Source organism: Physeter macrocephalus, chromosome 20 (assembly GCF_002837175.3).
Source record: "Physeter macrocephalus isolate SW-GA chromosome 20, ASM283717v5, whole genome shotgun sequence".
Taxonomy (NCBI): Eukaryota; Metazoa; Chordata; class Mammalia; order Artiodactyla; family Physeteridae; genus Physeter; species Physeter macrocephalus.
Genome location: NC_041233.1, coordinates 43,260,224 through 43,275,672, shown reverse-complemented (window position 1 = coordinate 43,275,672; position 15,449 = coordinate 43,260,224). Strand labels below are relative to the sequence as shown.

Here is a 15,449-nt window from a genome sequence, read left to right as displayed (position 1 = left end):
TCCATTCTATGTTCTTATTTAGAAAAATGGAATAAATACAATAGCATTTATTCTCTGCTTACAATGTATCATTTACTGTTTTTCTTAATACTCTACAGGAATTAGCACTCATGTGATTCTATAAATCACCATATCAGGTAGTTATGACTATCATTCCAATTTTTAAATATGAAAACTAATAAAACAAAGAGCCATTAGTAACCTGGGCCCAAATAAGCATTATCTCCAGAATATGTGCTCTTTACTATTACCCAATACAGATGTAAAAAATGTAAAGTCAAATCATACACTGTGCTGCATGTACATTACACAATTAAAATTGTGTAAATGCATATACACCAGGACCATAAATTGGATACTCTGGATTAGATATATTTAGCACCATATATCTGAATATAATTTATACTAGGGAATAACTTCATGTTTATATATATTTTTGATACAGGCTGCAAATATAGTTGCCCATAGATGCCCTATCAGGAGTCACAAACTCAAATGTTTTCAGGGGCCAGGCAGGTAACCTAAATGAGTGAAGTAGCCAAAAGTATGAAATAATAGGGAGAATTGGAAGTCTCTCAAATCAGAGAGCATACAACTCCTCTGAAGAGGTCAGCTGCTACTCATCTCTAAAGAATGTTGCCATGTGAGAAAACAGGTGCAGATTTCCTGGAGTTTTCCATTTTTCAGGAAAAGAAATACTATGTGAAATATTTACAACTAATTTGAAATCTTTCAAACCATTTTGTGGGCCTAATAATTCATGTCTGCCCACTATGTTAAGCCAGGTGTCTATTTTATTATCACCTGTGAGCAAATCGCTAACATTGGCAGTTCCAATCCTGTATCCCTAACTCATTACAGGTTTCTGGGATCAAATGTTTAAATTTCCCTTAAACATGTACATGAATCTTGATTGTGTCTCCACACACATAAAAAAAATCTAAGTTCATTAGAATAAGGGATTATCACAGTTTTTCTGTAATTTTGTCTTTTTATCTTTTTGTATCGGTCCTGAATAAAAAAACAGACAGAAATTACATATAAGGTTTTTTGTTATTTGTTTTGTTTTCTTTTTGTTTTAGTTTTTAGTAGTAAAAATACATGGTAAAAATCTCTAGAAAAATATACATGAGATTTGTGAAAATGTGTTTCCTTTCTTCCTTCCTTTGCTCTCTTTCTTCTTTCTTTTCTTTCTTCCTTCCTTATCTTTTTTCCCCTTCCTTTCAACATTGGATCAGGAAAGGTTAAAAAAAAATTCTGGTCAAAAGCAAACAGCCTGGAACAAATAGTAATCATGGACTGTTTTCTCAACAAGAGTAGATTTCTCAACTTCCTCTGGAGTTTGGTGGAACCATATAATGGAGTTTTGACCAATGGAAAGTTAGTGGAAAGGAAGAAATAAATATTCTTAAATCTGTCTCATGAGTGAACCTCCCTTTTCTTTCCCAATCTCTATCTGAATAAAGAGGCCATAGAGAAGGGCACAGAAACATTATGGAAGGAAAACTGAGTCCCTGAATCTCTATTTGCAAGAAAGCTGTCAAGAACACTACCCAACCATATATGCTCTCATTGTTGTGTCATGTGAAAGAAAAATAAAACTTGTTAGTTTAAACCACTGAAATTTTAGTTTTCTGTTACACAATCAGCCTACCAAGACAAACACCCAGGGATTTATTACACACAGCTGTTAGATTTCCACTAATTGTAGAACAATGAAAAACTAGAATATAGTTATATTTGGTACAGGGAAATGGTAAAATTTCCCTTTGTATACATAAGTTCTAAGTTTTGGAAGTTGATTTATAAGTAAACTCTTGGAATGCAATCAATTCAAGTGCTAGGGACTCTATCTGGAAGCAAAATTTGGCCTTGTAGATATAAGTAATTCTATCATTTGCCTTTAAAGGACTGTCAGTACTTTCTCTTTATTCAGAAGGATAAATCACTTCAAAAAGAATTTTTAATTTGTTAAACAAAATGAATTAAGATTTAAGGTCCTCTGGAATGTATACATATTAAGCTTACAATTTATCAAAAATATTTTCTGAACTTAAATTATTTTGAAAACATGCTTTTGTACTCTTAAAATAAAACAATAATGTATTTCTAATTCTGATAAGATACAAAAAGACTGCATCTAACTACAAAAGTAGTTTTCTTAGATTTACCTATAAATAGTTAATTTAAAATTTAAAATCTCCTTAAAGTACTGACATATTATTTATGTAGAAGGTACATAGTTTAACTATGAAAATGAAGACAATAAGCTATTATAGCTTCAATTTTGATCTTTCAAAAATATTATATGTCCCTGAGTCATTGGTTTCTTATACCATCTATAGCAAAGATATTTATATGTTTAAGATTACTAGACTTTATTTATGTTACTTTTCTAGTCTAGCCTTTATGCAAATACTTTCAGAAATACACATCAGTTTATTACACTAAACACTTAAAAAATTCTATTTTAAAGTTGCTTCACTTAATTCTTTATGCCTTAATTACTAATGAAAGTTTTTCCAAAAATTATTTTTATCATTTTGGGGATTGATCTTTGTAATGGATTAAAATTACTAGGTATCGTCAAAAGGAAAAAACAAAAGTAACATTTGTGCAGCACATAATTCCAAAAACAGAGGTTATCAATTTACATACATTATTACTTCTAAATCCTTTTAATTCTTTCTCATAAACCTCTTATAACTCCGTTTTTTTCTATTCATTCTCATATAGATAGGCAGTCCAATAGAAATATAATGTGAGACACAAAAACATGCCAGATACATAATTTTCAATTTTCTGGTAATCACAATAGAAAGATAAAAACTAGTGAAATTAATTCAATAATACATTTAACTCAATATATTCAATATATTATCATTCCAACATGTAATCAATCTAAAATAACTTATTAAGGAGACTTTTTACATTTGTTTTTCATATTAAGCCTTTGAAGTCCAGTGTGTATTTTACACAGTACATCTAAATGCAACCTAGCCACATTTCAAGTGCTCGGAAGCCACACAGCTAACATATTATACAGTGAATGGAGACCCACACAATTTATTGCTTGGACTGGTCACTATCTCTCCTAACTGTCTCTGGTGCCATCTCACTTTTCTTGAAAAGAAGAGGTATCTTAAGAATTTTTAAAAGATAATTGTGTATATTTTCTTCAATACTCCACCAAAACTCAAGTGGGAGTTTCTTCAAGGTGAGTTTCAATGTGAAATCTAAAACCATGTTCAGTTACACTAAAATACATTTATCTATCTTGCACTTTGAATGGATTTTTTATCTCTGAATTTTTTTTTAACATCTTGCATTGGTCATTTGGAAAATATTGGTTCACTGAATATTGCAGATTTTTCAAATGTTGACACATTTCATTACACAATATCAAGAAAAAAAATCAATTTCTTTAATATGACTACTGATCTCATCAGAAAAGTCTTTGAGTAATGGGAAGCTGTCAAGTTCACAGTAGGGAATACATGCTTCCCAATATTCTAATTTGTGCTTGAAGGCTTGAATGTCCTCATTAACAACAAATACTGTCAGTTGTTTTCCTTGAATTGACAGTCTCACCTTATTCATTTTTGTGTAAATGCCTATCAAATATTCAAGTCTGAATAACCGTATTTATCTCTAAGTTATTTTTTCAAATAAAAAGCTATTCCTTGAAAAAAGGAGCTAATACAACTTGCATAGAGCTTTTCTCTCAGACAACCATGATACTTCCATACACACCAGAAGTGCTTTATACCTACTTTCTATTTCATTACAGAAAATATTGAAAAAGTATTTAGTCAAGAGTAGACATTGGTTAAAATTAATGTTTTACTGCTTAAGTAAGGGCATTCTTAGTTGAAACAGGCTTCCTTTTTTCTGTTTATGTATGGCTATGAAGCATGCAATGGCAGCAGCAGGGCAAATGCAACATGGTAAAAAGGCAAATCATGTCCTAGTATCCTTATTAAAAGAGTTTTGATCTCATGGGCCCTGAAATGATTTGGGGGGCCCTCAGGTTTTCATGGACCACACTTTGAGAACTGCTAACCTGTATTGTAAGACAGGGGCCATTCATTCACTGAACTCATAGGCATTTAGTACTCACTCAGTAACAGGAATTATTCTAGGTGCTTGAGATACATCAGGGATTTAAATAAATAAATAAATAAATAAATAAATAAATAAATAACGTGTCCTTGTGGAGTTTTTCTGAGGAAAAAACATGAATATGATAAGTCTTTTGAAAAAAGAAAGCAATAAAGAGATGTAAAAATGACACAGTATGTTGCAATATTAACTAGGATGGTGCTTCACTGTGAAATACATTCTTGAAAATATTTAGAAGAGATAAGAGAGCTAGTCCTGAACACGTTTGGCGAAAGAGCATTCTAGGTAGAGCCATTGCAAAAACTCTAAAGTGAGAGCATTTCTGGCTATTTGAGGAACAGCAAATTGGCCAATATTATTGGGTTTGAAGGAGTTAGAGGGAGAAGAGTAGAAAACGGATCATTGGAGGCCAGATTACCAAGGGTCTCATAGTCTTCTATAATGATCTAAGAATTTCTCTGAAAGAATTGGGGTGATATTAGAAAGTTCTGAGCAGAGAAATAACAGGACCTGAATTACATTTTAAGATATCACTTTACTTGCTATATTAAAACCAGACTTTAGCAGGGCAACAGTGGAAGCATGAGAGCAAGTTAGTGAGTTTGCACAGTGATACAGGTGAGTTATGATGATTGTTCAACCAAATTGTAACAGAAGGTTTGGAAAATGTGCAGATAACACACATATGTAGCATATGTATGTCATAGTACATATATATACACAACATTATTTACTGAGGAATTAAATGTGTGGTTGAGCAGAGAAAGGAATTAAGAAATTTTTAGCCTAAGGAATTCAAAGTTCATTTGGTCATCAAGAGAAACTGGGTAGATTATAGGTGGGAGATATGTGATGAGGAAGAGGAGTTCAGTTTAGGAAACATAAATAGATCTTTAGTAGATATTCAAGTGTAACACTGCATGTACACTTGGATATATGAATTTGCTGTTCAGGAATGAGCTTTGGGGTGAAGATATAAATTTGACATTTTCTATTATATAGACGATATTTTAAATATTTGTTTAAACTGAACGAGTTTAAATTCAGTTTAAATTCAAACTGAATACTTGTTGGACTGAATGAGTTTACTGAGTCAGTGAGTGCAGATAGAAAAGAGAATTAACGTCCAAGCTCTAAGGAACATTGACTAAATGGTCAGGGGCAGAAAATGAACCAGCAAAAGAGGCTGAGAAGGAATGAACAGTGAGGGAAGAGAAAAATAAGAGCATGGTGGCCTGAAAGCGTAGGAAAGGTAATAATCAATCAAGTGTTGCTGATGGTTCAAATAAGATGAAGACTGAAATTACCAGTGCATTTAATAAGTGAAAGCCATTGATGATGTTGACATAAGCAATTTTGGGTGAGTGTTAGGAGAGGAATTTTGATTCAAGAGGGTTTAAGAGAGATTAGATGGTGAGAAATTAGAGTTGGCACTAACAATGAACTATTCTGGAAAGAGGAACATAGAAATGGAGTGGTAGCTGGAACGAGATGTAGGTCAAGAGGGTTTTTTTTTTAATAATTTTTGAAGCTAGGAAAAATAGCACAGTTATGGGAATAATCAAATAAAGAGGGGCTATTGTTACTGATAATGTATAAAAGAAGTAGGAGAGTTGCTGAAACAGTGTCCTAGCGCTGGTGAGCAGAATTGGATCTGTTGCACATGTGGAGGTAATGGCTCCAGATAAAAGCATAGAGAATTGGGCTTCCCTGGTGGTGCGGTGGTTAAGAATCCACCTGCCAGTGCAGGGGACAAGGGTGCGAGCCCTGGTCCGGAAAGATCCCACATGCCGTGGAGCAACTAAGGCTGTGCGCCACAGCTACAGAGCCTGCGCTCTAGAGCTTGCGAGACACAACTACTGAGCCTGCGTGCCACAACTACTGAAACCCACGCGCCTAGAGCCCATGCTCTGCAACAAAAGAAGCCACCACAATGAGAACCCTGCGCACCGCAATGAAGAGTAGCCCCCACTCACCACAACTAGAGAAAGCCCGTGCACAGCAACGAAGACCCAATGCAGCCAAAAAAAAAAAAAAGCATAGAGAATTCATCTAAACAAACAGGAAATAAGGCATAGAATGTTGGTGAAAATACTGGTAAGTAGGCGGATTTAGTGGCAGGAGTTGTAGAAGTATCTTTCTAAATGCTTTAACTTTATCTTTCAGTGAAATAGGATGCCAGTTAATTAGGCAATGGTGAGGATGAGGAAGCGTTGCAGGATTGTGAGAGAGAAGCTCTTCTAGGAGAGAAGGAACATGAATGGACCAGGAAATACAATGTGGTTACTGGACAACGTAAGAGCTCACTTGGGGGCTTTCATCATCAATTTAAAGTAAGACTAACTATATAATTGTACATGGATATAGGTCTGGAGAAAGGAGAAAGTTGGAATTAACTAGAGTTATGTTTTTTCCAGGTGAGTGTGATGTAGGGAAAGAGGGCAAGGAAGTTGCATTTTTATGTGATTGAGTGCTTATAATAATTAATAATGCACTCTAAATCTGGCAAGCAGGAAAGAGAAAACATGAGGGGTAGAGGGAAAATGAAAACATAGTAGGCTAAATAGGAAATAGATTGAAGGTCTTGGTGGAGACAGAAGAGTGCTGGAGTTAGCTGAACACATCTAGTATGATGGTCAAAGAATGGGAGTTTGAAATGGAGGTAAGAGAGGGGGTGCCGTAAGTGGTAATGGCAAAAATAACTCAGGTTTTAAGTGGTTGCAGTAGGATGGAAAGTAAAGCCATCGGAGGAAGGGCATTCAAGAGATTGTGAGTTCAGGATATTGGAAGAATCATCTCTGCATATAATGAAATTGTTCAAACTTAGGACAGGAGGATTGTTGGAGAAAGTAACAGTAACTCAGGAGGGGAACTCATTGAGATATGTTGGGGATTGACCCAAGGCTTGGGAGATCCCAGCAATAAAGTGAGGCAGTGAGTGACAGTCAGATGATGAAAATCAAGCCTGATTCCTAGGAAGGAGGGTCTAGAAGCAGTGATGTTGTACATTGAGAATCCTACTCTGCTAGTGGATAGTATGAAGTCTGTGACAAACAAAAACAGAAAAGAATAAAAACAAAAGCTACTGCTTGAGAAGGCAGCAGTAGAAGTAGCAGCCTTAGGGGAACCAGATTTGCATTAAGTAAGAAAGTTTTATCTAAATTAAAAATCATATCTTCACTCACCTTTATGAAAAATTTTTCAATGATTTCCCATTATTTTAAGAAAAAGTTCTAATATATTTAATATGGGCTACATCTTTTATTGATATATGGACCACCTACTTCCATCTCCAGCCCTGTCTCTCATTCACTTTCTCTCCCTCACTCTCCCAAGCTGAGTAAATATCTATCAGTCATTCAGAACTGTCATGATTTCCCTTCCGTCTTGGTTCTGGCACGTGTTGTTCCCTCTGCTTAAATCTTATTTCTCTACTTCTCCCTTCTCTTGATTGAAAGGATTTCTGATTTTATAATAAATATAATTTTGCTAGGAAGGGTTCCTCATATACATATTGTGGTTAATAAATATATCACATTATGTTTACCTTAAATTTTATCTTTCTAAATATATTTTGGATAATTTTAAAGATATACTTTTAAATTTCCTCACAACAGTTTAGAGTCCAAATGAGAAATCTATAAACTTCACATTGCTTATGTACATATTACATATATAACCTATAGTTATGTTTTGTTTATGTTATTGTAATATTTTAATTATATAATATTTTAATTATATAGTATAGTATCCTTATTATGTTGCCTTAAAGACCACAATGTGCGTATCTTAAATAACAGGAAGAGAAATGACAACATTATTTTATATAAGGATTACAGATCTTATTTTGATCAGAAAATCTATGCCAACCTTAATATCTTCTATGTCAAAAGTGTTTTGGCTTAGATTGGCCTTTGTTTATTCTATTGCAGCTTTACTGTTATGAATGAGAATGTTCTGGTCTTCATTTCCACCACAATTATGGTGACTGGTCTTCACCATTACCTAAGAAAAATATGTGATTGAGTCTGCATCTATTTGATGGTTAATATTGTCCTGATAACTAGATTAGGAGAACAGTGAAAACTGAAGATTTAGTAAGGTATAAACAGCAAAAGAAAAATTACACTTGATTTTGTCTTTATGTGACAAGTATTTCCAATAGTAATGATACTTATAACTTTTACTAATTTCATCAGAAAAAAGTCTAAATAATCCACACTTCCAAAGTTGGTAGCAATTCCATAGGATAAATGCTTTGGTGTTGAATATTTTGAATAAATGCCCTTGGTATCAGACTGCCCTTGGTAATGACCCACCACTGACCTTGTGTACAGCCTAAGAAAAAGTCAGAGTAGAAAACTGATATTATTGACTGAAGCCAAATATAACTCTGTCCAGGATCACCAATGTCATCAGTGGGAATTTTGGTAAAACAAGGAAATCACTTTTGCTGGAACATGAATTTGCTCTAATACATTTCCTTTTGTTGTCTTAATTACAAAAGGTCTAAAAGTAAACAGTAATAAAAATTTCATACATTTTAATTTCTACAGCACAACTCTGTGAAGCATTTTAAAATTTTAAGTAGCTCCAGCCAACTTTATATTAAAATTGAGATCTGTAGACCAAACAGAAAACCAGTGCTTAAGGCATTGCTGTCATAGTCATGTTTAAAAACGATATGGTACATTTCCAAAATGTCAGAAAAAAATAAACCCCCATAAAGTTGTATTTTTTAATATTCTAAACTATATATATTAACAACCTGGATGAAAATTAATCACATTCATGTTTTGGAAAACCTATTTCAAACATTTAAAAGTTCTAGGAGTTAAAACACTGACCCCTGGTTAGTACTTGCATGTGCCCACCTATGTGAAGTTTTATCTACTCACAAGAACATCTGCTTTGCCACTTAGGCCCTTCCCATAGTCGTCAGTTGCAATGACTTGAAACTTGAAGTAAGACCTCCTCATATTATGGAAGAGCATAGCCGTTTTGATAAGCCCTGTGTATGTTTCCACCACGAATCCTTCTTTTTCCTCTTTAATTGGTGGTATTATGAGTCTGTATGCCATGGCACTATAATTGCCGGTATCTTTATCAGTAGCCTAGGAGGGAAAAAACACAGGTTATAAGTAAGCGGGGGGAAAAAAATAACCTTTATTAAAGGGCTTATTTATGTTTGTAAGACTGTTTGTATTTCTTGTGTAATAATAACACAATAAAGCTCGCCTAAGGTTATATTTTTCTAGATACGGCTATATAGATTTATAGACTTTGTGTACACAGGGTTGAATGGCTATTATGAGAAGGATAATGACTATTAAACTGTGAATACAAGGGACAGAGACACTAACTCAGTCCAGCTGATGAACCAAGTGTTTTGATTGGCATGTTTGATGGGTTCAACTCTGGGCTGAGATCCAAAATGGTTTAAGGATGAAACTGTTTGTTTACCTAAACATTGTCTTGTGTAATAGGCATAGCATGTGATGGTGCTTTTGATCTAACCTACTTCCTAAAGGGAAAAAAATAATGTATTAAAATATATCAAATGACAACAGGACAGTGTTCAGATCTTTTAAACAATAAATCTAGATATATATAAAGAGATACTAATTAGTTAGTGCCATATCAAAATTAGAGAGGGTTAGAATATCAGTCCAGCTTCCTTTTTCATCAGCTTGTATCCTGATTAACCAATTTTTTTCCTGGTTGTAGGTACTTATGTTCTACATGTTGAGGTTTCTTCACATTTAGAATTTTAAGAGAAATAGTTGCTTAGAATACTTTTTTAAAAATAAAGCTGTGAGCATAATAATATTAGCCTGGCTCTATGGTTTCTACTTCAGGGGAATTTTTCAGAATGCCAATTTGAGAATTATGTCACAGTGAAATATTTGGAAGTGGAATGGTGGATAAGATAGTTTTAGTGAATTTATACAAGGCTATGTAACTTTATTCATGATACTAGATAGGTAACATTTATATTTTAATTATTATAATTACTATTTTATTATCTGGTTATTATTTTATTAAATATTATTGTTAAATATCAGATATCAAGCATTTATGATTTACCATTACAATGCTAATAATTCTACAAAAATAATTTTGTTTAACAAAATTAAAACTCTCTGAGGAATATATTATTCTAGTTACATAAATTAGTGCTGTCCAATAGAATTTTCTGCAATGATGGAAATGCTCTACGTGTCCTCTGTCCAATGCAGTAGTCACTAGCCACATATGACCACTGAACACTTGAAATGAGGCTAATGTGACCAAGGAAGTGAAATGTGAATTTTTTATTAAATGTAAATAGCCAAAGACTACAAAGTAAGTGGTAAAGTTGGGCTACAAATAATGACAATAATAGTAAATAATAGCAAATGTGTGCTGAGATTCAGCATAAGTTTGAATCTCTAGCTTTAAATTCTATATATGTGCTTAACCATTTAAAACATTTCAGGATAAATATATCTGTTAGACAAGGTAACGTAAAGTAAAAAAATCCAGATATTTTGCTTCAGGATAAAATATTTATTGAAATTCATAAGTTAAAATTCTCAGCTTTAGAATAGGACAAGCTCGAGCTACCAGCTCATCTCTTTAAATGCTCCATATGTTTTACATAACGGTAGAGCTTAGTTTTTGCTTAGAGGAATAGTAATTAGATTCCAACACAGGTCACATTATCACTAAAGAGAAAAAAAAAAAGAAAGAAAAATAGTTATCAAAGTGTTTATTTTTAAGCTTTGAATCCAGGTTTTTATTCATTTAACAAAGTGTAAAGTAAAAAATAAAAAGCACATTCCCAACTAAAATTAAAATCAGTTTGAATTAAGTAATCAAAGACATTTCTTTCATATACTGTGAGCAAATTTAAGACATGCTGAATCAGTCAAAGATTAGGTTGAATATTATCCTTTCACTTATGATTAACATAGATATTTCCCCTGAAATAAACATTTTACCATTAATGCAAACTTTATTGAGGTATAAGAAACTGGCACAAAAAATGTATAAATCATAAATACACAGCTCAATAAAAATTTGCAAAATATACACATACAATGGACCAGCACCTGCATCAAGAAATCAAACATTACCACCATCCCAGAATGTCCATCATGTCCTTCCAGTCATACCCAGTTCGCCAGAGAAACCACTATCCTGATTTCTAACACCATTGATTAGTTATGCTTATTTTTTAACTTGATATTGATGGAATCATAGTTCATGGTCTGTTTCCTGTCTGACTTCTTCTACTCAATTTTGTGTTGTAAGATTCTAAACCTCAATATTTTAAAATAAACCCTGGAGCCTCCCTGGTGGCGCAGTGGTTGAGAGTCCGCCTGCTGGTGTAGGGGACGCGGGTTCGTGCCCTGGTCCGGGAGGATCCCACATGCTGTGGAGCGGCTGGGCCCATGAGCCATGGCCGCTGAACCTGGGCGTCCGGAGCCTGTGCTCCGCAACGGGAGAGGCCACAACAGTGGGAGGCCCGCGTACCGCAAAAAAATAAAATAAAATAAATAAACCCTGTACCACAACGTAATCACATTTAGAAAAGAAAAGGCAGTTACAGTAAAATCATCATGATTGCTTGGTATATTAAGCTTCTTTGCACAGTTCTTCCTGATTAACTTCCATTTCAATAAACAAGTAATTTCACTTTGCTCTATTCCTAATTTATTAAATTATTATAACCATAAAGTGCCATATTTTACCTTAACAGATTAAGGTGTTTTTAAACATACTTTTTCTGAAACAAATAATCATTTAATACAAAAGTTTGGGTAACTCAGAAATATCTTTTTTAAATGATTTTCCCTAGTACATTAGGAGCAAATTGTCAAAAATGAGATACAGGGTTTAAAAAATCATGTTTACTGGACCTTTTTTTTTTAATTGAATGAAAGATTTCTTAAATTCTATAGTGCTTTACAATTTTCAAAACTTTCACACAGATGATTTTATATAATCCCATTATAACTGCTTTTTTTTTTCTCCTACCCCTATATTGCCCTTCTCCCCTTCCTTCTTTCCACTGGTAACCACTGGATTGTCCTCTATATCTGTGAGTCTGCTTCTTTTGTGGTTTTTTTTTTTTCAAATATATAAAACTTTACTGTCATATGTATGTTGTTAGTAATGACTCCACTTTAAATTTTTAATCTTTGAGTAGGTTTGATCCTCTTTGAAATCTGAAAAGATCTTATCTCAGAAAACACACATGAGGATAGTTGCCAGGACCATTAGCATTCTTTCAAATCTACCCCCTCTCTCCCAAGTATAGTTGAAACTAGCAAGTTAAAACATGAATGATAAAAATTCCAGTAGGTACTCTACTTCTGATCAATTTAAAGGATTATTATGTTTCACTTTGTCTATTCAATTTCAATAAACAGATGATTTAAAACAAAAACCCATATGCAGTTGACCCTTGCACAACTGGGTTTGAACTGCGGAGGGTCCACTTAAAGTCAGTGACTGAGGCTGGGTCAGTCTCAGGTCAACAACCTGTCAAGTGCTCTTTAAACCACAAAGTCCATTTACATTATTTGTGTAATGTTATGTTACAGCTGCTGTGGCGAGCTAACTTTTATTGAGCTATTATGATTTTCCAGGTGCTATGTAAATACTCTTCATACATAATCTCATGCCATCCTTTCTTTTGAGTAAGTTTTATTGTTATTATTTTATAGGTGAAAAGATGGAGGCACAGAGAGATTAGTAACTTGCTCATAATCACAAAGATAGTTGATAGCAAAGTTGGGTAAGTCTCATTCTAAAACCTATACTATAACCACTACATTCAATATGTCAGAATAAGTACCAGGACTAAAATCCCAGTGAAAACAACATTAAATGCTAGATAAATGATCTTCAGAATTTTTCCTAGACATATCAAGGAGATAGAAAGACAATAATAAATATGCAGGTCAACAACTAAGAGAAAGCAAGAATACAAACAGCTTAGTACTGATGGTAGTTTCACCTAGAGGATTTCCTCTGATCTAGGTGAACTTAAAATTTATGAGGTCTTGAGTGGCTCAGAGAATAGGAGGCAAGACCGAAGGCCCACTCATAGAAGTGAGTCTAATAAGACTCCACTCTCAAGAATGATAAATTCTCACTTTAAGGGTGAATGAGAAAGTCATCTCTCCTTTCCAGCAACCACTGCCACTACCACCCAAAACTAAAAACAAAACTGCCTGGTTTAAACCTTGATGTTGAATGCAGTGCAGAAAAAAACAAAGAAACAACCAAACAACAACAACAAAAAACAAAAACAAAAAAACCCCCAAACTTCCTTGAGACTCAATCCATAACCAACACAAGCCTATATCGGAGTTTGCAGTTTATTCACACACTACCAATTTCCTCAACTCAAGGATAAACCATAATATTCTCAATTTGTAAATTCAGTGGTCCTGAGCTCTACCTGAATGAACAGAAAACCCACAACTGAGAATTTGAGAAACTGGTCTCTGACAATGGCCTAGCCTCCTCACGGAAGCAAGCACTTTTTCAAAAAGCTACCTCCAACATATGCCTCAAAGAATTCTAACAAATAAGTTGCCAGAAAGATGAAAACTTAAAGTCAAATAATTCTCAAAATGAACAAGAAACAAAATACCATGTAAAAAGAGTCTGTTGTGATAAAAAATCAAAGTCGAATCCACAAAGGCTTTAGATATTTGAATTAGCAGACAGAGAGCATAAAGTAAATGAACAGTATGTTTCACTAAATAATAGTGATCTTTAAAATATAAATAAAATGAGAATAGTTGAACTTAAGTAAAATGTATTTTCCAGAAATGAAAAAAAATAATGAGATAAAAAGCTCATAAATGAAGTTGTTAGAAGGTTAGGCATAGGGCACAAGAGTATTAGTGAACTAAATGACAGAGCAAAAGTTAGGCCTGATGCATTCTGGGGGGCTAAGTACCAGTTTGGAAGGAAAAGCTTTGCCTAAATGTCATTAGTGAACTCAAGCATGAATAGAGCAACAGAGCCAAGAGGTGTTTTTTCTTAAATAAATAAACTATTGTGTATATAACCTGCATTGTTTCCTTAAAAATTGGAAAACATTAATAGAGATAGTCTATGAAAGGGAAAAAATAAAAATTACAAATCTATTCCATCATTTCTTAGAGGACATCTAACAAGTTTGGCTAAACAATTGTCTAAAAATTAAAACTGATCTATCATGAAAACTCTAAATGAATCAAATTTACTAAAGAATCAATGTCACTTTATTTATAACATCAGCTTCTTTATAATCAAACTTTATACTGGGTTCCTGACAGCCATTATTATGTAGAAGAGGTGACTGGAAGATCTGACTCACTGACTTTTGTGAGTTTCTCTTAGCAAAATCAGGAAAGTTATGTCTAGAGCTGTTTTTAAAAAATGAAAGTCAGAAATGAATATTATAATTATACTTGCTGTAATTATATTTTTAAATGAAGGCTAAGACACAGGAAACCACTTACGCATTTCTAAGACCTCATCTGGAAATTTTAATGCACACAGGTGCCCAACATTAAGAGAAAATCACCAAATAATTGCTTCTATCATACAGGGGAGTAGGTGAGCCCATTAATTTTCTCACAGCCTAAATAACTGTTCCCCTCTGTTGCCTAAATGAATACTATGGATGCAGAAATATTAGTGGAATAATTAGCTATATCCAAAGAACTTCCGAAGCCCATTAAAGTCCAATAATGCTAACTTTAACTTCTGCTTCTCAATTAGACCCCATTTTAACAGTTAACAGCACTGAAGGCTCACTCTCCCTGAAATAGAGTGTAAATATTTTAGAATGTCGTGGTAAATTTCTCAAATCTCACATTACGACGACTAATGTCAGTATGTCAAGCTGTGTTTGTAAGGGGCAAAATGGCTCTTGCATTTTTAGGAACTACAAAGAAACCTTCATTTTAAAGCCCTTAAAGGCAATATGTCTAACATATAATAAAATATAAATAAGGAAAGTGTCAGGTAGATTGATCAAGTTAGAAGGCTATTTAAGACTTCTGTAAAAACGAAAACAAAAAAAAAGAGGAAAGAAACATTTTAAATAAGAAATCTTAGTATTTAATTTTTATGAGAACATCAAAAAAAAAAGGACCACAGTCCAATAAAATAATCCCTAATTTCAATATGCCCATTAATCATTTACTTAACTATAGTTAAGTAAAAGTCTAATGTAATTCAGAGATATTCTAATGAGTAAAACACAACTTGGTGTAGAAACAACAACTTAATAATGATTTGTAAGATCAGGCAAGACAGAATTACAGAATTTTCAG

At 33.5% G+C, this 15,449-nt stretch overlaps 1 protein-coding gene across 16 annotated transcripts in view; it reads right to left on the bottom strand.

Annotated features, from left to right (window-relative positions):
- Positions 1–15,449, bottom strand: part of PCDH15 (protocadherin related 15) — a 699,366-nt gene that overhangs the window by 56,588 nt on the left and 627,329 nt on the right. For all 16 annotated transcript variants that reach the window (XM_024121304.2, XM_055081163.1, XM_024121303.2 and 13 more), the window contains one exon: positions 9,021–9,236. In XM_024121304.2, the coding sequence (XP_023977072.1) occupies positions 9,021–9,236 (216 nt within the window). The remainder of the gene's footprint in view (positions 1–9,020; positions 9,237–15,449) is intronic.